At 43.3% G+C, this 26,015-nt stretch overlaps 3 protein-coding genes across 10 annotated transcripts in view; 2 read left to right on the top strand and 1 right to left on the bottom strand.

The window, feature by feature from the left end:
• TPMT (thiopurine S-methyltransferase) overlaps nucleotides 1-10,408 on the top strand; it is a 31,974-nt gene extending 21,566 nt beyond the window's left edge. For 5 of the 6 annotated variants that reach the window (XM_037736023.1, XM_017521658.2, XM_017521656.2 and 2 more), the window contains 3 exons: nucleotides 4,968-5,053; nucleotides 7,018-7,062; nucleotides 8,522-10,408. In XM_037736023.1, coding sequence (XP_037591951.1) covers nucleotides 4,968-5,053; nucleotides 7,018-7,062; nucleotides 8,522-8,634 — 244 coding nt within the window. In that variant the 3' untranslated portion in view covers nucleotides 8,635-10,408. Of the gene's footprint in view, nucleotides 1-2,242; nucleotides 2,559-4,967; nucleotides 5,054-7,017; nucleotides 7,063-8,521 lie in introns of those variants that run through there. The other variant, XM_037736024.1, reaches the window with a different exon arrangement.
• KDM1B (lysine demethylase 1B) overlaps nucleotides 1-18,037 on the bottom strand; it is a 111,051-nt gene extending 93,014 nt beyond the window's left edge. For all 3 annotated transcript variants that reach the window (XM_017521651.2, XM_037736020.1, XM_017521652.2), the window contains exon 1: nucleotides 17,689-18,037. The gene's annotated coding sequence lies outside the window, so the exon portion shown is untranslated. The remainder of the gene's footprint in view (nucleotides 1-17,688) is intronic.
• Nucleotides 18,038-18,113: 76 nt separating this feature from the next.
• On the top strand, nucleotides 18,114-20,313 carry NHLRC1 (NHL repeat containing E3 ubiquitin protein ligase 1). Its single transcript, XM_017521653.2, has one exon. The coding sequence runs from the start codon at nucleotides 18,186-18,188 to the stop codon at nucleotides 19,371-19,373; it is 1,188 nt and encodes a 395-aa protein (XP_017377142.1). The 5' UTR covers nucleotides 18,114-18,185; the 3' UTR covers nucleotides 19,374-20,313.
• The last annotated feature ends 5,702 nt before the right edge of the window (nucleotides 20,314-26,015 follow it).

Below are 26,015 nucleotides of genomic sequence, written 5' to 3'. Positions count from 1 at the left end.
AAGTAGCTGGGATTACAGGCACCAGCCACCATACCCAGCTAATTTTTGTATTTTTTAGTTTCACCATGGGGTTTCACCATGTTGGCCAGTCTGGTCTTGAACTCCTGACCTCATGATCTGCCGCCTTGGCCTCCCAAAGTGCTGGGATTACAAGGGTGAGCCACGGCACCTGGCTGGCTCTATCACTTTCAAGCTGTGTGGCCTTGGTCCAAGTATTCAGCTTCTCTAAGCTTTGGTTTAGTCCTGCAAAATGGGAGTATTTCTGTGATACTAACACAGTCCTCACCACCGCCGCTGATAGAACCAGGTAATACTTACTGGTCACTTGCCTATGCCAGGTATTGTTCAAAATACTTTATGTAGGCTGGGTGTGGTGGCTCATACATGTAATCTCAGCACTTCGGGAGGCCAAGGCAGGAGGATTACTTGAGCCCAGGAGTTTGAGACCAGTCTGGGCAACAAAGCAAGATGCCACCTCTACAAAATATTTTTAAACTTAGCCGACTGTGGTGATACGTGCTTGCAGTCCCAGCTACTTGGGAGGCTGAGGCAGGAGCATGAGCCCAGAAGTTCAAAGCTGCGGTGAGCTATGATCATACCACTGCACTCAAACCTGAATGACAGAGCAGGACCTTGTCTCTAAAATATTTAAAAAGGAAAAAAAAAGCGCAAAATAGTTTATGTGGTTTAATATTTAATTCTGTGAAGTATAAGCTATCATTCCATTATACAGATGAGGAAACTGAGAACAAAGAGGTTAAGTTACTTGTCCAAAGTTAGCTGGTATGTGACAGAGTTGAGATTCAAAACCAGAGTGTTTGGCTTTAAAGTCCACACCTGTGGCTGGGAGTGATGGCTAACGCCTATAATCCCAGCACTTTGGGAGGCTGAGGCAGGCGGATTACCTGAGGTCAGGAGTTCGAGACCAGCTTGGCCAACGCGGTGAAACCCCATCTCTACTAAAAATACAAAAATTAGCCTGGTGTGGTAGCCTGTAATCCCAGCCACTCAGGAGGCTGAGGCAGGAGAATCACTTGAACCCAGGAGGCAGTGGTTGTAATGAGCCAAGATTGTGCCACTGTACTCCAGCCTGGACAACAAGAGTGACACTCCATCTCAAAAAAATGAAATAAAATAAAGTCCACACTCATGATTCCTTTGTTAGACTACCTCAAAGGGTTGTTGTGAGCATTGAAAGAAATGAAATATGTGGGAAGTATCTTGTCATCTCTAAAGAACTGTATAAATAAGAGCTGTTATTATTGAAGCATTTGTTATTGATGTTTTTGATGACCATTCTTGTTATACCCAGTCTTTTTAGAAAATAAAATATGAAGAAGCATACTGAGTAGAATGTGACCACATCTGTATACTTTTCCAATTCAAATAATGTCATTTATATAGTTACTTGGATATAGCATGTAAATATTGAATTATTTAGTTGTATGGAACAGACTCCTTGGCCAAAAAGGAGACTGGGCTTGGTGGCTCATGGCTGTAATCCTAGCACTTTGGGAGGCCGAAGTGGGTGGATTATGAGGTTAGCAGTTCGAAACCAGGCTGGCTAACATAATGAAGCCAAGTCTCTATAAAAATACAAAAATTAGCCTGGCATGGTGGCACACGCCTGTAGTTCCAGCTACTCGGGAGGCTGAGGCAGGAGAATCGCTTGAATCTGAGAGGTGGAGGTTGCTGTGAGCAAAGATTATGCCACTGGACTCCAGCCTGGGCGACAGACCAAGACTCTGTCTTGAAAAAAAAAAAAAAAAAAAAAGGGTTAGGCTTCACATCAGTGAAATAAGATTTTTATTTTTAAAAATTATTTCATCAGTAAGGCTTGTTGCCACACGTAATCTTTTTAAATTAGACCATGCCACATCTTAAATATTATGCTCCTGTTTCCCCCTGTTTGTCACCGCCCCTCCTTTATCTCTTTTCTGGAACTCCCGTCCTCCCCCCATGCCTAAAACGAAAAGTCATGATTCCCCAAGGAACCACCATCCTTGACCTTTTGCTCTCCTCTTACGCAAAATTTGTCAATATTTGTCCTACCAGAAAGAAAAAAAACATTTTATGAGAGAAAAATCAAATCTTTAATGATCAATTCTGTTACTTTCATTCAGCTATTCAACAGATATTTACTAAGTCCCTGCAATGCTCTAAATATATGCTATGCCAGAGATGGGGAAAATAACTGAATTATTATACATGGCATTTGCTCTGACAATCTTTATATTTCCAGCGCTGTTATTTCTCCCAAACATCCTCATCACGTGTCCAGTGTGTGCTTTGCATTTTCCATGTGACATCAGTGTCCTTTCACAACTCAAAATATCACGGAGACCTCTGTCTCCATAAGACACATTTGTATACGAAACCCCATCTGTTAATGTCTAAATTTGTAGATGTTTCCCACTCCCTAAAGATGTTCATCCACTCCTCAGAGGTTAGTCTTTCTACAGGCTCTGGTTGGCATGGTAAAATCCACCAAGCAGTGGGAAGCAAACTGAAAGTCACTAAGTGCAGACCAAGAGCAGACCCAGCACTTTGGGAGGCTGAGGCGGGTGGATCACCTGAGGTCAGTTATTTCCCCAGTGTCTGGCATATATATTTAGCACCTAGTAAGAGCTTAATAAATGTTTTTTGAATACAGGTATTGATCGACTTACCGTCTATGCAACTTATGACCATTCAACTTTACGACCACAATCGCTAGCCACGACTGCTCCGCGTCTGGTAGTGCAAACTTTGCCCAGCTGGGCGTACGACAGTGCGGACCAGCTTCCGGCAGCACTACCATCTCCACGTGCACCATTTCAACTGTACATATAGCCTACTCAACTTACGACCAGATTGTGTTACGACCGGTCCGCGTTCCGACCGTGGTCGTAAGTCGAGCACTAGCTGTCAATGAAGACGTAAACTGCACTCTGAGCAAGGGCGATATTACTTTACTATGTACTGGTAGTATCTTAGGGTTTTTCTTGAGACAGAGTTTCACTCTTCTTGCCCAGGCTGGAGTGGAATGGCGCAATCTCATCCCACCGCAAATTCTACCTCCCAGGTTCAAGCAATTCTCCTGACTCAGCCTTCTGAATAGCTGGGATTACAGGCATACGCCACCATGCCTGGCTAATTTTGTATTTTTAGTAGAGATATGGTTTCTCCATGTTGGTCAGGCTGGTTTCGAACTCCCAACTTCAGGTGATCTGCCCCCCTCAGCCTCCCAAAGTGCTGAGATTCTAGGCCTGAGCCGCCGCGCACGGCCGTATCTTAGTATTTTACGTATGTGCTGGTACTTAGCATCTTAGTTCTTTATCTACGTGCTGGTACGCAGTATTTACTACGTTAGCACATCATCCTGGTGCTCTCGTTAGGACTGGTTGTCTTCTGCTTAGATTGCACATTGTCAAGTACTAATATATTTTCTGCTGTGACTCTAGAGTTCTTGCCTAATGTAAACCAGTAGGGCACACCTCATTTTTCTGGATTTTTTGAGACTGGTTGAGAGAGAAAAAGTTCACATTCTAAGAGGAATGAAGTCTTTCAGTCCCAGGAAGCCCTGCCAAACCAGTCTGACGTGGCCTTCCTGGGGACAGCAAGTTTCTTCCGAAAAAGAAGAATCAGAAAGTTAAGAAGTAACAGTTTTTGTTCAAAAGTTTGCTTTGGCCTGGTTCTTTCACCTACAGGGAAGGGTGATCCACTGTCGAATTCTCACAAACTGTGAGGTGGCTACTAGTCATATCCTCATTTTATAGGTGAGGAAACTGAGGCACGGATAGGTTAAGAATTTTGTCAAGCTTACATAGCCAGTCAGAAGGGCTGGGGTTTGAGCTTGGGCATCTCACAGAGTCCACACTCCTAATCTCCACATTAGCCTCGCCAGCTACTCACAAACCTCTAGACAGAGATCACAGTCTAGCCAGGCCCTGTAGAAACTGGAGTGCCAGGAGCCTGGGCTCCTTCCTCAGAGTGGGGAAGAGTATCCATCTTTGTCCCTGGCCTGTCTCTCATGGCATCTCTACTTCCCTGCCTGCTTCTCCTGTCCTCTCCTTATCCCCCTGCTTCCTCCATTTCTATTTCCACCTAGCTGACTTGCCTTCAGCCCTCAGCCTCCTTGCTCCAATTGCCGTACAACACTCTAGCTTTCAGTAGGACCACAGCTAATTAGCACTTCCTCTTTGGTCTCTTAATTCAATTTCCAGGTGAGTCATCTGATTGGTCAACTCGCTGTCTGTACCTGGTCTGGCCCTGACTTCTCCTTAGTCTGTTGATGGGTCCCATTAGCATCAGCTTTCCACTCTGATCCAATCAGAACTGGCTCCCTGAGGCTTCTACTCAAAGGACAGTTTCATTGTACTCATGGGTCATGCCACACTTGCAGATCTTTAATTTCATGCCACATTTTTTTTTTTTTTGGCCTGCTTGTTATTTTCATTTCTCTCTAATTAAACAGAGGAAAAGAATGGTGTTTTCTCTAATATAAGGCCACTGGAGAGGTCCCAGTCGCCGAGGATATTTGTTAAATTGCAGCATCCCAGGCCCCACAGCAAACCGACCGCATCTTTTCTTTCAACAAGCACCCCGGTGATTCTGACACCCAGCCTGTTCTAGAAATCACTGCCCTGGAGCACACAGGCATTCAAGGTCAGCAGGTCCTCGAGTACCACATCAGGCCAGAAGGAGCCTCTGCCCATCCTTATGTGATGTCTTCTGCTCTGATAAACTCTGGTGGAAGCAGGCCTCGATTTGATTCCCTTCTGGACCAATATCCAGCTTAGGCAAGGGCCATAATTTGCTAAACCCATTTCTCACTTTTAAAATGAAGATTAACCTCTTGTGATTATTAGGAGAGTTAAACTCAGTAATGTCAGTCAAAGCAACTTCTGGCTTCCTTCCCTGCCTTTTGTCCCCTCCAGCTTTGTCTGTGTAGAGAAATGTAACATACCTTCTTGTGTTCTTTTTAGCTATGCAGATATAATGTCATCCCTCCTCGGAAAGAAGTTTCAGTATCTCATGTGTGTTCTTTCTTATGATCCAACTAAACATCCAGGTAAAGTTGTTGGGTGTTTCTTTTTTCTTTTACCAGTTGCCTAGTTTCTTAATATCAATTCTATGACATAGATAAGACATATTTTCCCCTAATTTATCTCACAGGAAGCATACTGCATATATATAGGAAGATATTCCATTTTTGGCTAATGGGAATAAGCATTTTTTTCTTTTCCTATGTTGTACATGATTTTCTTGTATTCCTTTCCCATTTTGTTTACCATTCACAACTCAGACTATAGAAGAGGGAGGAAATGGATAATACTGATACAGAAGAAAAATCCCATGAGTCATATTGTGAGGAAGGAGGAATGTGGTTGGATATTGCATATCCATATCACCCACATGGGTAGTGACGTGTTGGGCAGGTGCCTTCACGTACACAACACATCCTCATAGGAGCACAGGGTGAGAAGTGGACATGGGCAGGTAGGAGTTGTGCAGGAAAAGCTCTAAATTATTGCCCTTTTTTAATTTATGAAGTTTTATAATCTATCTATTGCATTCTTGTTTTGTTTTGTTTTTGAGACAGAGTCTCACTCTGTCACCCAGGCTGGAAAACAAGGGCGCGATCTCGGCTCTTTGCAACCTCTGCCTGTCAGGCTCAAGCAGTTCTCCTGCCTCAGCCTCCGAGTAGCTGGGATCACAGGCGCATGCTGCTACACTCAGCTAATTTTTTTTTTGTATTTTAGTAGAAACGGGGTTTCACTGTGTTGCCCAGGCTGGTCGCAAACTCCTGAGCTCAGGCGATCCACCCGCCTCAACCTCCAAAAGTGCTGGGATTTATAGGCATGAGCCACCACGCCTGGTCTATTGCATTCTTTTATAACTATTTGTTTTGAATCTGTCGAGCATATGTTTTCCTCTGGACTGATTTTAATGCATTCGAACATTGAAACTTAACTTTTGTCATGGCTGGACTTGTAAAGGGAGAAATACACAGATGTAATTTGTAAGAATCTCCTTTTTGATTTTTCACTGAGTTTTTTACATGCCTGTTTGTAAATATTTACATATGTTAGTATTTTTGGTTTTTGGTTTTGTTTTGTTTTTGAGATACAGTCTCACTCTGGGGCCCAGGCTGGAGTACAGTGGTGTGATCTCAGCTCACTGTAACATCTGCCTCCCGGGTTCAAGTGATTCTCCTGCCTCAGCCTCCCAGGTAGCTGGGATTACAGGCCTGTGCCATCACACCCGGCTAATTTTTATATTTTTAGTAGAGATGGCGTTTCGCCATGTTGGGCAGGCTGGTCTCACACTGTTGACCTCAGGTGATCCGCCCTCCTCATCCTCCCAAAGTGCTAGGATTCCAGGTGTGAACCACTGCGTCTGGCCAGTATTTTGTTTCTGTTTGAATAAATTGGGGTCTTAAAAACTCATTAAAAGATGAGATAGCATCCCTAATTAAATCTGAGATAATCAAAGGGAAATAGAAATTAATAGAGGCAGAAGTTAGCTCTGCTAATCTGATTTAAATTCCATTCATGGATAGGAGGCCTAATGAAGAGCCTTAGGGAAGAAAACACAACAGGCCCTGTCTGGAGGTGGAGGCTGAGAATACTGCTCTTAGAAGTGGTGGAAGCTCAGCTTCCTTATAGTCTATATCCTGCAGCAGAGCAGGAGGGGTGTATAAAATGTAGGTGAGTGCAGGAGTTGGTAGAAAATCAGTATGTCGGAACATGATTGAAACCCCAAAGCAATCTGCTGATGGACTCCACTCTGATTTCAATGAGCTTAAGTCCCTTGACTGGCTTAGCTGTCTCATCTAAGCTGAAGATGGTTGTGATGGTGTGTAACATTGCCCTCCTCTCAGTAAGCCAGTTTATTTCTTTGGTATGAGATTTGTAAAAGAAGAATTATAAGAACATGCCATATCATTACCTATTTGGATAATGAAGTTGTATATAGAACAAGTACCCCCAGGTCACTAGAAATAAACTGAGAATGTATTTCTCTTTTACCTAGGTCCACCATTTTATGTCCCACAAGCTGAAATTGAAAGGTTGTTTGGTAAGTTTGCGGACTTACGCTCTAAGTTTTTAAATAAAGTCAAGTTAACTCTTTTGGGCCGGGCTGGGTGGCTCATGCCTGTAATTCCAGCACTTTGGGAGGCCAAGGTGGGCAGATCACCTGAGGCCAGGAGTTCAAGACCAGCCTGGCCAACATGGCAAAATCCCATCTCTACCATAAATACAAAAATTAGGCTTGTGTGATGGCATGCACCTGTAGTCCCAATCACTTAGGAGGCTGAGGCATGAAAATTGCTCGAACCTGGGAGGCATAGATTGCAATGAGCCAAAATCATTTCAGTACACTCTAGCCTGGGTGACAGAATGAGACTCCATCTAAACAAAAAAAAACTGTTGTGAACAATTAGTGTATTATTTATTAGTATCTAGAGTATGTATATAAAATTTAAGAGATCAATATAAAATTTAAAAGAGGTCAATAGAAAATTTAAAATAGAGTATGTATATAAAATTTAAAAGATAGAGATCAATAGAAATTTAGAATAAAAATTTCAATATTTTATTGAAAATTTTTTTTCTTAGAAAAGGAACTAATCTCTGTAAATATGCCATATATATATACCATATATGCATATGCCATATGCTTTATGTTATGGACATTTGAAACTTTTCTAGAGAGATGGTATGTTTATATTTATTTATTTATTTTTGAGATAGGATCTTGCTCTGTCACCCAGGCTGGAGTGCAGAGGTACAATCACAGCTCACTGCAGCCTCAACCTCCCTGGCCACAAGTGATCCTCCCACCTCAGCCTCCCAAGCAGCTGGAACCAGAGTCATGCACCACAATGCCTAGCTAATTTTTGTATTTTTTTTTTTTTTGTAGAGATGAGGTTTCACCACGTTGCCCAGGCTGGTCTCAAACTCCTGGGCTCAAGTGATCCTCTTGCCTTGGCTTTCCAAATTTCTGGGATTAGAGGCATGAGCTACCACACCCAGTGGGGTATTCATTTTTACCCTTGGGAGTTAAAAGTTATAATAACAATTTAGAGTTCAGGAAATTTGCCCTTAGCATTCCTTTGTTTTGATTAAAAAGAAGCGAAAAATCTTTAGTATATGCTGTTTTTTAAATAATTTGAAGGTTTTGTTTGTTTTGAGATGGAGTTTCTCTCTTTTTGCCCAGGTTAGGGTGCAATGGTGCAATCTTGGCTCACTGCAACCTCTTCCTCCTGGGTTCAAGCATTTCACCTGCCTCAGCCTCCTAAGTAGCTGGGATTACAGGCATGCACCACCACACCTGGCTAACTTTGTATTTTTAGTAGAGACAGGATTTCACCATCTTGGCCAGGCTGGTCATGAACTCCTGACTTCAAGTGATCCACCCACCTCAGCCTCCCAAAGTGTTGGGATTACAAGTGCGGCCAATTTGAAGTATCTTTAAAAGAACCTCTGATGTCATTCTTCATAGTATTTTAACGTGTTACTCTTTCTTGTTTCAGGTAAAATATGCAATATACATTGTCTTGAGAAGGTTGATGCTTTTGAAGAGCGACATAAAAGTTGGGGAATTGACTATCTTTTTGAAAAGTTATATCTACTTACAGAAAAGTAAATGAGACATAAATAAAATTAAATCACATGGACGTGTTTTTGAGGAATTGAAAATTATGCTAAGGCCTGAAAATGTGATGGATACATTTTTTTAATTGTTTATAAATCATATGATAGATTTTTACTAATAATAGCATACAACTTTTCAGAAGAAAAAGATGTAAATTAAAGTAGCTCATTTGGTGAGTTGATTATGATGTGAAAGATTATAGCTGTGTGTCCTAAAGATTGCAAGCTTTTTTACCAATCAGCATGTGTTACCTGTACAATTTAAAAAAACATTAATGCAATGCATGTTAAATATAATACATATAGAAAAACTGACATTCTTCATGAAATTTAGAATTGTTGAAGAAAGATAACACTTCCTTAGGGTTCAAGGTGGTCCCAAGAGTTATATAAAAGATTAGCTTTTACTATAAAACCCTGTCTTTTACTCAGATCCTAGCATCCCTTTTCACATGGTTTCTCCATATATAACAGAATCAAGAGACAGATTTTAATTAAACAACCTGTACCACAATCAAGAAACAAATTTTAATTAAACAATCTATATGGAACAAAACATTCTCAAATTCTAAGAATAAATTTTTCTTTAAGTTTTTTTCTGAGTTTGGCAGTTGTTGTTTCTTATAATTTAATCTGAAAATGATCAGGTCTTATAAAGTATAATGTACTTACAGCTGGATTCATGACTGTTTATTATGAAAGTTTAGATTCAGAATTTCCCAGTTTTTCATTAACAATCACATTTTGTTAAATCAGACAGCCCTCTATAACTCTGTATTACCCAACAGCTAAATGGTTTAGATTGCTTAGCTCATGTGAATAGGATGGTTGTGTATTATAAAAAATGAGTTACCTGTGTGTGTGTGCACGCATGCACATGTGCTGGCTTAAAGCTTGTTAATGGGGAGGTTTGGGTACCCCTTCAACATTGGTGAAAGCTGTGGTGCTCTCTCTAGAGATATGTCTTGTCAACCTCTCTTGTTTCCCTTGGCTTCCACCCTAGAAGCTCTCTGCCATAATAGATAATAGCCTAATAGATTTTTAAGGCTATTAATTTGAAGCAACTCCTTGCTCACAATGATTCTTGCTTCTCGGACCTGCACCCAGTCTGTAGTGTGGGCTTCCAGAAGCCATGACTCCCCAACTCTGCCGGTGTCACCAGTTGAATGGACAACTGACCCGAGTTGGACCAACACAGTTGTCTCCAGAGACTTTTGACTTTATTTTTTTATACAGACAGAGTCTCACTTTGTTCCCAGGCTGATGTCGAACTCCTGGCCTCAAGCAGTCCTCCTGCCTTGGCCACCCAAGTGCTGGGATTACAGGGGTGAGCCATTTCACTGGCACTCTTCATAGACTTTTGGACTTGGGACTAAAAAGGCAAGTTGACTGCTGACTGGGGAATCTGTAATGTGTGCGCCTGGGAGTTGTGGGGCAACCACATTCCACCACGTGGATCTGAGAAACAGAATGCTGATCTGCAGACAGAGATGAGAACCAGAGAGGCCACCTGTGTTCTGGGTACATTTTCATCTTTCCTCAAGCCCAGCCACCCAGGGTGGGGAGGAACACCCTGTGTCCATGGGATAGAGTCTTCTCTTACACTTGTGCCCAGAGAATCTTAAATAATCAAATGAGATATCCTTATGTAGTTAATCTTTTATGGAATATGTGTCTTCATTGGGGAATACTGACTTCTTAAAGTCTCAAGATGGAAGATATACCACATACAAATTATTTTAGAGCAATTGATTTTCAGGACTTTCTAAAAATGCTTCTTGTTTACTTTTGTTTTTTAAGTAACAGATTATCTGAGCCTCTGTGCCCTGCACACAGTTGTTTATAAATACCTTGCCCTGCCTATGAAGCAGGCATGAATGCTGTAGTGTAGACAATGTTATCAATAGCAGACAGGATGAAGTAAGACAGGTATGTCATAATCAGTTTATTTGGGTAAATGTGGAAAGAAAAATACAAAGAAATGCAACCAAAGCTTTAATGGCTATCACAGGCAAGTCAGAGATTTGGCTCCTTAAAGAATGGTATAGGAATGACAGAAAGTGGCCTGAAAGATATACCTATGAGAGAGCTCCAAGCTGATAGGATTCATTGGTAGAATGAAATGACAAATAGAAACCTAACCCATGGAGGTATTAGTTCAAGTAATTTACCCAGTCACAACTGCAGTACATACTTGTCATTGTTTTATTTTAATACAAGGGAGCAATTTTAATGTGTGTTTATGCATACGTGTATATGTTTATGTCGCACCTACTCCTTATTTTTATTTTTTATTTTGAGACAGGGTCTCATTCTGTCACCCAGGCTGGAGTACGGTACTGTGATTATAGCTTACTGCAGCCTCCATCTCCCAGGCTTAAGCAATCCTTCTGCCTCAGCCTCCTGAGTAGACGGGACTACAGGCATGTGCCACCACGCCCGGCTATTTTTTTTTATTTTTAGTAGAGATGAGGTCCCGCTATGTTGCCCAGGATGGTCTCAAACTCCTGGCCTCAACTGATCCTCTTGCCTCAGCCTCCCAAAGTGCTGCTCAACCTATACCTACTCTTTCTGAAAGGTCTTTCAGAGGAAGATTTCTACTGAGTGCTTTTAAAAAAATCAAAATTATCTTTAATCCCTACAGTTCTGACTTCCCAATCACTTCTTATGCAATGTGCTTTTTGCCTTACAAAGCATTATATGACAAATTTACTGGTGGCTGAGTTAATGGGAATAGGATATAATTCTATGTATGTGCCTTAAGCATAGTCATTCTGATTTGCAGAAAATAGTCCCAGATTTATTAAATATGTGTAGCTATAATTTGTGAGCTGAAAATATGTCTGAAAATCTGTTATTCCTAAACAGTGGGTATTAATAGAAATTTGGTGTTAACGCTCAACAACAAATAGAAGGAGGATAATCAAGGCAGATATTTAGAAATGAAATATACCATAAAATATTATTTATATTTAAATAAGACAAACAATCCTTTATGCACTGAAAGGTTGGGAAGTCTAAAAAGAAAAACAAAAGCAATCAAATCCTACCACTAGAGATAATTACTGCTATGATGGTGATGTATTTTCTTCTCATCTTTTTCATCTGCTCATACAGGTGTATGTTTTCACAAGGCTGTGATAATATTACGATTCAGTATTGTATCTCCACTACCTTCCTTTCTATTTCATTAGCGCTTCCCCATGTTGAGGCAGGAGAATCAGGTCTAGAGGCAGGGAACCTAAGGCTGATTCGTGCTGACTTCCTAGAACTAAATTGAAGGGAAAACCTCAACTTTCCATGCCTAAGTAACAAAAGGACCAGAGCCTACTCCCTTTGTAACTCCCCTCCCCCTTCCTCCTCACTGCCCCCAGCCTTTTCAGGTGGCAGAAACATCTGCAACCAATCAGAGCAGCGTAACTTGTGTAAATTCACTTCAGCCTCTGATTGGTTGCAGAAAGCAACCAATCAGACTGATTGCAGGCCACTACTTTATTTGCATGGGTGAATACCAAGTGGCCAATGGGAAACCTCTAGTAGGTATTTGCACCCCAGAAGATTCTGTAACCAGGGCCCTTGAACCACTGCTCAGCCAGCTCCCACCCTGTGGAGTGCACTTTCATTTTCAATACATCTCTGCTTTTGTTGCTTTATTCTTTCTCTGCTTTGCTGTGAGTTTTGTCCAATTTTTTGTTCAAAAAGCCAAGAACCTGGACAACTTATAGTCAAGACCCTCTACTGGTAACAGTGTCACTATTTTTCAAAAGCAAGATTTTTGCATAGCTGTATAATGTCATGTGGCAGCACCATTATTATTTAATCTTTCTCCTGCTATTAGAGTCAGCATTCATTCAGCAATCTAAGTACTATTGGGTGTGCTAGCAGATAAAGGTTTATTGATTATTGAAGATAGTCCTGTTCTCAGGCACCACAAGTTGTAGGGGTAGGGACTGAACATTCAGCTTTAGTACATAGCATGGTATGGCTGTGTTCGGGGTACAGGCAGGGAGCTGTCAGCTTCTAAGTGATCATTTAAACCATGAGGAAGTGAAGATGACATTGCTCAGGGGAACAGGTAGGAAGCTAAGAGAAAAAGACCAAGGGTGGTACCTTGAGGAACACTTAATTGCATTGAACATGAGATGCACTCAAATCTCTAGATTCCCCATTTCCAAACATACATCTCCAGCTTATTTTCGTATGGTCTCACTCAAAAAGTTCAAAACAGAGCCATTCTTCCTCTTAACACCACAGCCTTCACCCCTGAGATGCCAAGAACATGGGGCATGAGCTTGAAAATTAGCATGGTGGTCAGAGATGCCCCTGGGAGGAGGGCAAGGCTGGAAGCAAAGCCCATGCTATGTGACTTGGTCCTCTTCCTTTCTCTTACATCATTGTCAGGTAGTCTGAGGTGTAATTGGATCTTTCAACTTGCTCTGGGATTCCTTCTAAGCTGCATGTGTCTGGTACATTTACCCCACCTATACAAGCAGATGCCCACTTGCCTAAGCACTGATTCCCTTTTCCCCGTGCTCCCCATGTGCTGTCTTCTCAGGACCATCCTGAGCTGGGTCCCCACTCTCCTTCCGCCACAGTATGGTACTTTGCTCATAGCTCAGCCACTGACCACTTTGGAAACCACATGTTCTGCTCTTCAAGCCCTTTGCCCCCACAATTCTCAGGGCTTGTTCAGGGTGGAAGCAGGAGAACATGGGTATGCTAGTCCAGGACCCTCTATATAAGGAATATCAGAGAAAAGCACAGAGGAAATCCATGGAGGCTCAGCCTTGGAGGAGGAAATGACAGTCATAGGAAATGCCAAATGTTAGAGTGAGATTCAAGATATTTCTGTTATTAATCAATTGTGCAATGGTGTGATTGCATAAATGATGTAATTTAGTTGGTTATTTATTTGGGATGGAAATGTAGTCAGAAATTAGGGTATTAAGTTGGTTATTGTGTCCCAGTACACAATCTTTGAGTCAAATAACATTTTATGAGAAAATTTTCTTTCTTGTCTTACATTAAAGCTGTCTCCAGGGGCCTTAACAGGGGACAAAATGTTGTGTTTTCTCAGAAATCTAGCACATCAGAAGGTGAATCATGATCATGATTATGATCTCTAAAGGAACAGAAATTCTGTAATATAAGGTTTTGTTAAACACAATGTTCACATAAGACATTTGGGGGGCAATTCCTTAAAAACAAAAGACTAGGGCAAAGCGTGGTGGCCCGTGCCTCTCATCCTAGCACTTGAGGAGGCAGAGATGGGTGGATTACCTGAGGTCAGGAGTTTGAGACCAGTTTGGCCAACATGGCAAAACCCCGTTTCTATAAAACTTAGCCAGGCATGGTGGTGGGTGCCTGTAATTCCAGCTACTCAGGAGGCCGAGGCGTCAGGAGCCCTTGAACCCTGGAGGTGGAGGTTGCAGTCAGCTGAGATCACACCACTGCACTCCAGCCTAGGTAAGAGAGTAAAACTCTGTCTCAAAAAAAAAAAAAGGCCAAGCTTGGTGGCTCAGGCCTGTAATCCCAGCAATTTGGGAGGTCGAGGTGGGCAGATCACGAGGTCAACAGATAGAGCCCATTCTGGCCAACATGGTGAAACCCCATCTCTACTAAAACTACAAAAATTAGCTGGGCACGGTGGCATGTGTCTGTAGTCCCAGCTACTCAGGAGGGAGGCTGACTTTGAAGAATTGTTTGAACCTGGGAGGCTGAGGTCATGCCACTGCACTCCAGCCTGGTGACAGAGTGAGACTCCATCTCAAAAAAAAAAGAAAAGAAAAGAAAAATAAGAGATTATAATACCACAATGGATTCTTCACACAGAGTGTGCTATCTCTTGTTTGAAGATTTTCCAACATATGGCAGATTCTCTTTGCTTTTGGTCTCAACAGAGACTGGAAAAACTGAACTTAGTGTCATTTGAAGGAATTACTGTAATGCAGTGGTTCTCAAAGTTGGCTGTACATTATAATCACCTGGGAAGCTTTTATAAATCCCAGCTGTCCAGACCACATCATGGGCCAATTAAACTTTTTGTGCGCGATCCAGATGTTTACCATGTGCAAAGAAGTTTGAAAATGACTGAAATAGGTGACAGTGTGGACTCTGAAGTCAAACTGCCTCGCTTCAAATTCCAGGCCAGCCACTTCCTAGCCATGTGGCCCTGGGCGAGATATTTGACTTCTATGAACTCTGTCAGAAAAAAAGATGATAAAAATAACATATTCTTACAGGATTGCTATGAGGTTTAAATAAGATAATCTATGTAAACTATTTATTAGGTTGATGCAAAAGTAATCATGATGTTTGCCATTACTTTTAATGGCAAATGGTAATTAAAACCATTACTTTTAATGGCAAACACTGTGATTACATTTGCACCACCCTAACACAACAGGGCAGGCATAACATGAATTCTATCGGCTGGGCACAGTGACACTTTGGGAGTTCAAGGGGTAGGGAAGATTGTTCACAATTTTCACAAGTTCAAGACCAGCCGAGGCAACACAGTGAAACCTCCTCTCTACAAACAAATAAAAAAATTAGCCTAGTGTGGTGGTGCATGCCTGTAATCCCAGCTACTGAAGTGGGAGGATTGCTTGAGCCTTGAGCCTGGGAGATGGAGGCTGCAGTGAGCTGTGATCATGCGCCTGCACTCCAGGCTGGGTGACAAAGTCAGACTTTGAAATCTGGCACTAGACAAGGATGCCCTCTCTCACCACTGCTATTCAATATAGTATTGGAATTTCTAGGCAGAGCAATCAGGCAAGAAAAAGAAATAAAGCGTCTTCAATTAGGAAAGGAGGAAGTCAAATTGTCTCTATTTGCAGATGACATGATAGTATATTTAGAAGACCCGATCATCTCAGCCCAAAATCTCCTGAAACTGATAAGCAACTTCAGCAAAGTGTCAGGATACAAAATCAATGTGCAGAAATCACAAGCATTCCTATACACCAATAACAGACTTAAAGAGAGCCAAATCAAGGATGAACTGCCATTCACAATTACTACAAAGAGAATAAAATACCTAGGAATACAACTAACAAAGAATGTAAAGGACCTCTTCAAGGAGAACTACAAACCACTGCTCAATGAAATCAGAGAGGACACAAACAGATGGAGAAACGTTCCATGCTCCTGGTTAGGAAGAATCAATATCGTGAAAATGGCCATACTGCCCAAAGTAATTTATAGATTCAGTGCTATCTTCATCAAGCTACCAATGACCTTCTTCACAAAACTGGAAAAAAACCACCTTAAACTTCATATGGAACCAAAAGAGAGCCCACATAGCCAAGTCAATTCTAAGCAAAAAGAACAAAGCTGGAGGCATCACAGTGCCTGACTTCAAACTATACTACAAGCCTACAGTAATCATAATAGCATGGTACTGGTACCAAAACAGAGATATAGACCAATGGAACAGAACAGAGGCCTCGGAGGCAACACCACACATTTACAACCATCTGATCTTTGACAAACCTGACAAAAACAAGCAATGAGGAAAGAATTTCCTGTTTAATAAATGGTGTTGGGAAAACTGGCTAGCCATGTGCAGAAAGCAGAAACTAGACCCCTTCCTGACACCTTACACTAAAATTAACTCCAGATGGACTAAAGACTTAAACATAAGACCAAACACCATAAAAACCCTCGAAGAAAACCTATGTAAAACCATCCAGGACATAGGCACAGGCAAGGACTTCATGACTAAAACACCAAAAGCATTGGTAACAAAAGCCAGAATAGACAACAGAGATCTAATTAAACTCCAGAGCTTCTGCACAGCAAAAGAAACAGTCATCAGAGTGCACTGGCAACCAACAGAATGGGAAAAAAATTTTGCAATCTACCCATCTGACAAAGGGCTAATACCCAGAATCTATAGAGAACTAAAACAGATTTACAGGAAAAAAACAAACCAGTCCATTCAAAAGTGGTCAAAGGATATGAACAGACACTTTACAAAAGAAGACATACATGAGGCCAACAAACATATGAAAAAATGCTCATCATCACTGATTATTTGAGAAATGCAAATCAAAACCACATTGAGATACCATCTCACGCCAGTTAGAATTTCGATCACTAAAAAATCTGGAGACAACAGATGCTGGAGAAGATGTGGAGAAATAGGAACACTTTTACACTGCTGGTGGGAGTGTAAATTAGTTCAACCATTGTGGAAGACAGTGTGGCAATTCCTCAAGCACCTAGAAATAGGAATTCTATTTAACCCTGCAATCCCATTACTGGGTATATATCCAAAGGATTATAAATCATTCTATTATAAGGACACATGCACATGAATGTTCCTTGCAGCACTGTTTACAATAGCAAAGACTTGGAACCAACCCAAATGCCCAACGATGATAGACTGGAAAAGGAAAATGTGGCACATATATACCATGGAATACTATGCAGCCATAAAAAACGATGAGTGTGTGTCCTTTGTAGGGACATGGATGAGCCTGGAAACCATCATTCTCAGCAAACTGACACAAGAACAGAAAATCAAACACCACATGTTCTCACTCATAGGCGGGTGTTGAACAATGAGAACACATGGACACAGGGAGGGGAGCATCACACACTAGGGTCTGTGGGTGGGGGAAACCAGGTGAAGGACAGTGAGGGGTGGGGAGTTGGGGAGGGATAACATGGGGAGAAATGTCAGCTATAGGTGATGGGGAGGAAGGCAGCAAACTACACTGCCATGTGGGTACGTATGCAACAATCTTATATGTTCTTCACATGTACCCCAAAACCTAAAACACAATTTTCTAAATATAGATAGATAAAGTTCTATGGTAATTATTATTAACTAACAGCTTTCTTATTTCATACTAATTACTCCAAGATACTTCCAGCCATGGTTCCCTCATCCGACACTCATTCACCTAGTGGATTTTTTTTTGTTCTATAACATTCCTTCATTCATGCACGAATTCATTTTACAAGTGTGTATTCATTCAGCATTGACTTAACAACAGTGTGATGGAAGACACAAAAGAAACATGCACATCTGCCTTACCTCCCTTGGAGTTTATCTTCTCTCGCGTGTTGGGGTTTTCCGGTTCAGATCACAAGCATCATGAGCTAAGGGACCATGTTTTATGCCTGGACAGCCCCAGCACCCAGCGCTGCAGACTGGAGACACTGCTGAGCACCCGGGTGGGAAGACCAGGCTCTAGTTCTTGCTTTGCCACCTACAGGCGGAGTCACAGGGAGCAATCCGGTTGTCCTCAATAGGTGTGTTTCCTCATCTGAAAGTGTACCCAATCCATCCATGACTGCTGTGACGATTACAGGTCTTAACGCGCATGTGGATTTGTCTTGCAAACGTCCACGACCAGGCCCCCGGGAAACAGTGCCGCGCGTGCCCACCAAGGGGCAGCAGATCGCAGTGCAGAGGCCCGCGGCGCTCGACGTCAGGGCGCACGCCCGACCCCGTGACCGTGACTGTGACCGTGACCGAGGGCGTCGCTGGGGCACGGCCGGGCGGCGCCGCGGGAGTGTGCAGGACCCGCCATGGGGGCCGAAGCCTCGGGGAGCCGGCCGGAGCTGCAGGAGCTCATGCGCGAGGCGGAGATCAGCCTGCTCGAGTGCAAGGTGTGCTTTGAGAGGTTTGGCCACCGGCAGCAGCGGCGCCCGCGCAACCTGTCCTGCGGCCACGTGGTCTGCCTGGCCTGCGTGGCCGCCCTGGCGCACCCGCGCACGCTGGCCCTCGAGTGCCCATTCTGCAGGCGAGCCTGCCGGGGCTGCGACACCAGCGACTGCCTGCCGGTGCTGCATCTCATAGAGCTCCTGGGCTCGGCGCTTCGCCAGTCCCCGGCCGCCCACCGCGCCGCCCCCAGCGCCCCCGGAGCCCTCACCTGCCACCACGCCTTCGGCGGCTGGGGGACTCTGGTCAACCCCACCGGACTGGCGCTTTGTCCCAAGACGGGGCGGGTCGTGGTGGTGCACGACGGCAAGAGACGTGTCAAGATTTTTGACTCCGGGGGAGGATGCGCGCATCAGTTTGGAGAGAAGGGGGACGCTGCCCAAGACATTAGGTACCCTGTGGATGTCACCGTCACCAACGACTGCCATGTGGTTGTCACTGACGCGGGAGATCGCTCCATCAAAGTGTTTGACTTTTTTGGCCAGATCAAGCTTGTCATTGGAGACCAATTCTCCTTACCGTGGGGTGTGGAGACCACCCCTCAGAATGGGATTGTGGTAACTGATGCGGAGGCAGGGTCCCTGCACCTCTTGGACGTCGACTTCGCCGAAGGGGTCCTTCGGAGAACTGAAAGGTTGCAAGCTCATCTGTGCAATCCCCGTGGGGTGGCAGTGTCTTGGCTCACCGGGGCCATTGCAGTCCTGGAGCACCCCCTGGCCCTGGGGAGTGGAGTCTGCAGCACCAGGGTGAAAGTGTTTAGCTCAAGTATGCAGCTTGTTAGCCAGGTGGATACCTTTGGGCTGAGCCTCTATTTTCCCTCCAAAATAACTGCCTCAGCTGTAACCTTTGATCACCAGGGAAATGTGATTGTTGCAGATACATCTGGTCCAGCTATCCTTTGCTTAGGAAAACCTGAGGAGTTTCCAGTACCAAAGCCCATGGTCACTCATGGTCTTTCTCATCCTGTGGCTCTTACCTTCACCAAGGAGAATTCTCTTCTTGTGCTGGACACAGCATCTCATTCTATAAAAATCTACAAAGTTGACTGGGGGTGATGGGCTGGGGTGGGGCTCTAGAATCAAAAGCACTAGTGCTGCCATTAATGAATTGTTTAATCCTGGGTAAGTCACTTAAACTCATCTATCCAGACAGGGATAATTAAAACTGTCTGGCAGACTTACAAAGCTGGAGACAATTATTAGAGATTAATCTACCATTTATTGAGTGCATACTCTCTGTGCAAGGAAATTTGCAAATATTAGTTTATTTAATCCATGCTATCCAGTGAGGTAATTTTTTTTTTTTTTTCTGAGATATAGTCAAGCTCTGTCACCGAGGTTGGAGTGCAGTAACATGATCACATTTCACTACAGTTTCAACTTCCCTGGGTCAGGTGATCCTTCCACCTCAGCCTCCCAAGTAGCTGAGACCAAAGGCGTGCACTACCACACCCAGCCAATTTTTGTATTTTAGTAGAGATGGGGTTTTACCCTGTTGCCCAGGCTGGTCTCAAACTCCTGAGCTCAAGCAATCCACCTTCCTCAGTCTCCCAAAGTACTAAGATTATGGGCATAGCCACCTTGCCCAGCCATAATTTTTATTAGTAATCTCATTGCACAAGTGAGAAAACTGACACCCAGAGAGCTTAAGTGACTTCCCCAGGCCACAGTTACTTACTGCAATAGTCACAATTTGAATTCAATTCTGACTCCAAATAAATTGCCCTTAAATAAGATAACAGACGCAGGGGGGAAATATGTGAATGTATAGTGTTACTATGTGTACTCTCTTTACAAGTAGCTAATTATTCTATCACAAAGATGTGCAAAGAGGGAGACTTTATGGAAAGTTCAGGAGAAAAAGGGTTTTGTGGTGGGCATCACTTTCATTCCACTTGCAACTGCCCTGATGGCACATTAGATGAAGTTACTATTGATCCTGAGTTACATGAATAAGAAAAACAATTGAACTACTTATTAAAAAGATAAACATGTCTTTTAATGCCCGTATCTTCTCCACTATACAAACTCAGAGGATATCACTTGGTTGTTTGAGGAAGGCCTATTTTTATTTTTTTTTTTTTGACAGAGGAATCTTGCTCTGTCGCCCAGGCTGAAGTTCAGTGGTGCGATCTTGGCTCACTGCAACTTCTACCTCTTGGGTTCAAGCGATTCTCTGCCTCAGCCTCCTGAGTAGCTGGGATTACAGGCACCTGTCGCCATGCCCAGCTAATTTTTTTTGTATTTTTAGTAGAAACAAGATTTCACCATTTTGACCAGTCTGGACTTGAACTCCTGACCTTAGGTGATCCACCCGCCTTGGCCTCCCAAAGTGCTGGGATTACAGGCATGAGCCACAGCGCCCAGTCTAGGCCTATATTTGTGTAAGTTCTAAACTATTGCAGAACATTCTACATACTAGTGTCAGATGCTCCTGTTACATGTTTATGTTACACGTTTATGGGTTGTTTGTTTCTAGATATGGTTTTGCTCTGTCACCTGGAGTACAGTGATTACTGCTCACTACAGCCTCGACTCCCTGGGCTCAAGTGATCCTCCTGCCTCAGCATCCCGAATAGCTGGAACTACAGGTGTGTGTCACCATGCCCAGTTAATTTTTAAATTTTTAGTAGGGATGGGATGTTGCTTTGTTGCCCAAAGTAGTTTCAAGCTCCTGGGCTCAAATGATCCTCCTGCCTTGGCCTCCCAAAGCACTGAGACTATAATCAGCCACTGCACCTAGCCCACGTAAAGTAAAAGTGAGAGCCTAACTCCCATCCAGTCCACAAGAACCTATTTTGTTGTCAGTGCTCTCATCATATAGCACTAATAGTAAGATTTGGGACACCCTAGACCACCACTTATAAATGCATTCTAAACAGAAGTTCTATGGGCAAACCCCTTCTCCGCACATGCACACACCCCACCCTTAGAAGTCACCCCTAGGTTGGTGACTTGGCAGGTATTCTGAACACTTAACGAGAAACGTTGTTCCAGGTGGAGACATGAATGCAGGCGTATCTGGTCATTTGTGAGCAGAGCAACTGAGGATAGAGCTTTGGCCATCTTCCTTGGGAACAATGACATTTTAATGATTTTAGGATTAGTAGAGCCAATTCAAAAGATTTTTCTCTTTGGAATTATCAGTGGCATCATCTCTGACTATAAAGCTGACCACGTGTCCTTTTCAGACAGCAGTCATGGTAAAGGTGTGGAATGGACGACACGTGAGGTATGTGAACAAGGTAGTGTTGCTGGTTATCGTGTGGGTTACCTGACACGAAGAATCAGGCATACATCTGTGAGACCATGTGGGAGTGTATCAAACCTGTGATAACAAGCGACCTGAGTAACTGCCACCTTTCCTTGGTAGATTATCAGGCTTGAGATGGGGTGGGGCTGGATACGCCACGTAAAAAGAACTGTATGTAGCACCTCTTCCCAGGAATGTCATAAGACAGGAGCAGAGTTTCCTTGAGGAAGACACGAAGCTAGCTGTTCTTGATTCTCAAGCACACACACACTGAGGTAATAGTTTCAGTGGCCTGTAAGGCAGATGCAAAATTCATCTTCCAGATTATGTTCTTTGTTTTTGAGCTGGGGTCTGGCTCTGCAATGGTGTGATCTCAGCTCACTGCAACCTCTGCCTCACAGGTTCAAGCCATTCTCCTGCCTCAGCCTCCCCACCACGCCAAGCTACTTTTTGTATTTTTAGTAGAGACAGAGTTTCACTATGTTGGCCAGGCTGGTCTTGAACTCCTGACATCAAGTGATCCACCTGCCTCAGCCTCCCAAAGTGTTGGGATTACAAGCATGAGCTACAGTCCCCTGCCAGACTGTGTTCTTTAAAGCAAGCTGGTTAAAGAGCTTGAGCTATGTCATGCTGAACTCCAGGTTATTAAAGAAATTGGAGAATTCTGAGTCAGGCAGGAAAAAATAATCCCAGCAGAAAGTAAAAGCTTCCAAGGTGATGAAGAAGGGTTGGAATGACTCTCAGAGGTTGAAACAAAAGAACGTGCCATGGAGTAAAGGGAGAAGGAAAAGGAAATAGGCTGTTCCAGAATATCCCCCATGCACTGCCTTGTGAGTCCATAAAAGCAAACACAGACACTACGGCGCCTGGGTCAGCAGTTCTCACCTCACCCTCCGTCTATTCCAGTTTTGCCCAATTCCCGATCCTTGGATTGTCTCCTGTTTTTGCCCTTGTTCTGTCCTGTGGACTTGCCACCTGGACTTGGCTTTCTCAATCTCTTTCCTTGGCATTTTGTTAAGACCTTGGTTCACACTCATAAATCTCCCCTCTAGCAAATCTAGCTCTGGATCCCAGGACCCAAACCATCACCATTTTGCTATTGCCTTATGCAGACCCTCCTTAGGCCCCAACTAAGTGGGGTGCAGATCCCACCTAAAGTGAATTATGAAACTTCTGGGGAAGAAGCATTAACCTGTGCACCTCAGAAAAATGAGGAAGAACGACTGATGATAGCAAATTTGATAATCCTTACACCTGCCACAGAAGGAGAAATATATACTGGCGTTAGAGTTCCACTGTAGAGATATGCCATGGTGGTGTACCATGGCTAGTCAGGAGATGAACTGTTTTCTTGGGGAATGTGTGGCAAACATGATGGGGCGGCCACCGAGACTCACCACAACTACTGTACTGAACAACCACGGTGTCTGCTGTGCCCACCGCCACTTCTAAGAAAAACGGCCACACCATGAGCCCACCCTCAGCAGCCAGGTTTTCTATTACACATCTCCTCGGACCACAGCTAATCGGGTAGGGGTACACACCTAACAGAAGGGCAGTCAATCAACCAACGATGCTCCACCAGATGTATTTAAAGAGACCAGGAAATTGGCTATGAATTGGCTTGACATAAACATATTTTCCCCACAAGAAACACAGAGATTCAGTTACATTCTTGTCCTTGATATTTTGAATTGAGAAACATGGAGCATGTTAAGCTGATAGGCTGAGTTACAGGGGTGCAGAGAGTCCCTGTGGGCAAGCCACATCGCGAATAAGCAGCTATGAGGCAGAGAGAAGACAAAACTCACAGGAACCCAAGTAAGAACGGGAGGAAGAAATCCATCCAAAGAAGCAGTGGTTTGGAGTCATGTTACCTCCGGGGCACCTACATGATGGTCCCTACTGCAAGATCCCTGGGGCTGCCCTGACTCCACTCTGCCTCTGTGCAAGGCCCAGCTGCACTATGGTTTCTGTTCTTGGAGTCCTAACAACTCTCTCCCATGCCAAGCGAATTCTTATAGTAAATACTCCACTGCTTCAGCTAATGTACACAAATCTCTGGTTTTTTCGCAACAGAAAGTACATATCAAAAGTTATAATATTTTGGCCATGTGCAGTGGCTCATGCCTGTAATCCCAGAGCTTTGGGAGGCCAAGGCGGGCAGATCGCTGGAGGTCAGGAGTTAGAGACCAGCCTGGCCTATATGGTGAAACCCTGTCTTTGCGAAAAATACAAAAAATAGTGTGGTAGCAGGCACCTGTAATCCCAGCACTTCGAGAGGCTGAGAATGCAGACTATGAGGTGAGGAGATTGAGACCATCCTGGCTAACATGGTGAAACCCCATAACTACTAAAAATACAAAAAATTAAGCAGGCATGGTGGCAGGTGCCTGTAGTCCCAGCTACTTAGGAGGCTGAGGCAGGAGAATCGCTTGAACCTGGAAGGTGGAGATTAGAGTGAGCCGAGATCGTGCCACTGCACTCCAGCCTGAGCAACAGAGGGAGACTCCGTCTCAAAAAAAAAAAAAAAAAATTATAATATTTTGCTGATTAGTTTGGAGAAAATTAGTCTAAAATGACAGATTTTGATGCCATGAGTAGGAAAGTAATTCTGTGGGGAGAAACACTCTCCCACCAACTCATCAATCCCTAATTCTGGTAGGGTATAATACCAAAGAACAAGTAGAGACTCACATACCAGGGGCCTAAATAGTTAAGACTTATAAATCAAGCCAACAAACTTAAATAAACTACATTTGATCCTACTACCTTGGTAAAGGTAAATATAAATATTAAAAATATACCTTTTTTTTGGCCAAGATTGGTGGCACACGCCTGTAATCCCAGCACTTTGGAGGCTGAGGCAGGAGGATTGCTTGAGCTCAGGAGTTCGAGACCAGCCTGGGCAACACGGTGAAACCCCATCTCTATTTAAATAATTATAAAAGATTATATATAGATAGGTATTTTTTAAGAGACAAGGTCTCACTGTGTCGCCCAGGCTGGAGTGCATGGCATGATCATAACTCACTGCAGCCTCGATCTTGGGCTCAAGCAATCCTCCCTCCTCAGCCTCCGAGTAGCCAGGACTACAAGTACATACCATCACACTCAGCAGACTTTTAATTATTTTTAACAGAGTCTCACTATGTTTCCCAGGCTGGTCTCAAACTCCTGGGCTCAAATGGTCCTCTGCCCTTTACCTCCCAAAATGCTGGGACTACAGGCATGAGCCACCACGCCCACCCTAAAAATATACTTTCATTATGATCCAGGTTTCATTTTAGAATACTTGAATGGAGTTTTTGCTTAATTTTGGGATGGCACATTTTAAGAAAGACAATGACAACCTGGAGCCTGTTTAAAAAATATGAAGAATCAAAAGCATGGAGGTTTTTGTTTCTGTTTGGTTTGGTTTGGTCAGCTTCTAGCCCTCTGGAATGTAAACTTCATGAAAGATGTCTGTGCCATTCCCAAGTGTATCCCTAGTGCCTGAAGCAGTGTTTGACACATTGCAGGCATTCGAAAATATTTGTTGAATCAACATATTTTTCCCAAGAAATTTTTCTACACTATGCATTTCTTTTATTGATAAAAGGGAAGTGGTGCAGGTAGCTGGGTAGCTTGGAGAAGCCGGTCTAGAATTAAAGCAATTTGTGGTGGGTTTGCGGAGTGACTCAAAGATATACAAAGGATTATGGTGAGTTTGTGGTAGCCTGGGTTGGAATTGCATGAAAAACTTCATGTTCTAAACCACCACGTTTTCCATGTCCATTTTCACCTAAGTACACGGTGCTTTGAGGTATTGAGGTTGCCTGATCTTCATGAGTCACATCCTTTGTCACACGATGAAGAGTGGAGACAACAGGATCCCCAAGCTCTCCAATATCAGGTGATATCTGTGATGCCAACTCCATCTGGAGGGAAGAGAATGAACTAACGTGTTCCTGGATCATTCACCTGGTGGTGCACTTGGAGAGCTGTCAGACTCATCTTTGGGCTATGTTTGGTTAACAGTGGGTACATAAAGAAGATTCTGCCTTTCCCAGGCACCACCCATACAGCATGGACAGCCCAACCACAGACATTTGTTGACTACCAGGCTGCAAATTATAAGATACAGTATACGTATTATAGTAGTTAAAAAGCAGCTCGAACTTTTCTGCAAAAATAATGCTATTATTTATAGGAGCTTAATATCCTGACAAAGGACTTTGGCCAAGTCAATCATCAGCTTCACTAGCAATGTCATAAAAGTCTGAAATTGCTTATAAAATGATCAGATAACATTGTGTGTCAAGCCATAGAGTTGTAGGACTGAAAAGAAACTTAGACAAGTTGTTATTATAATTATAAATGACAATCAAGACCTACACATGTAAAAAGACTAGTCTAGGTCACACAGGTAGTGAAGAGCAGAACCAGGACTAGGAAATGGACCT

The sequence above is a fragment of the Cebus imitator genome, unplaced genomic scaffold, assembly GCF_001604975.1.
Source record: "Cebus imitator isolate Cc_AM_T3 unplaced genomic scaffold, Cebus_imitator-1.0 Scaffold21, whole genome shotgun sequence".
Lineage (NCBI taxonomy): Eukaryota > Metazoa > Chordata > Mammalia > Primates > Cebidae > Cebus > Cebus imitator.
This window is presented reverse-complemented; position numbering and strand designations above follow the sequence as displayed.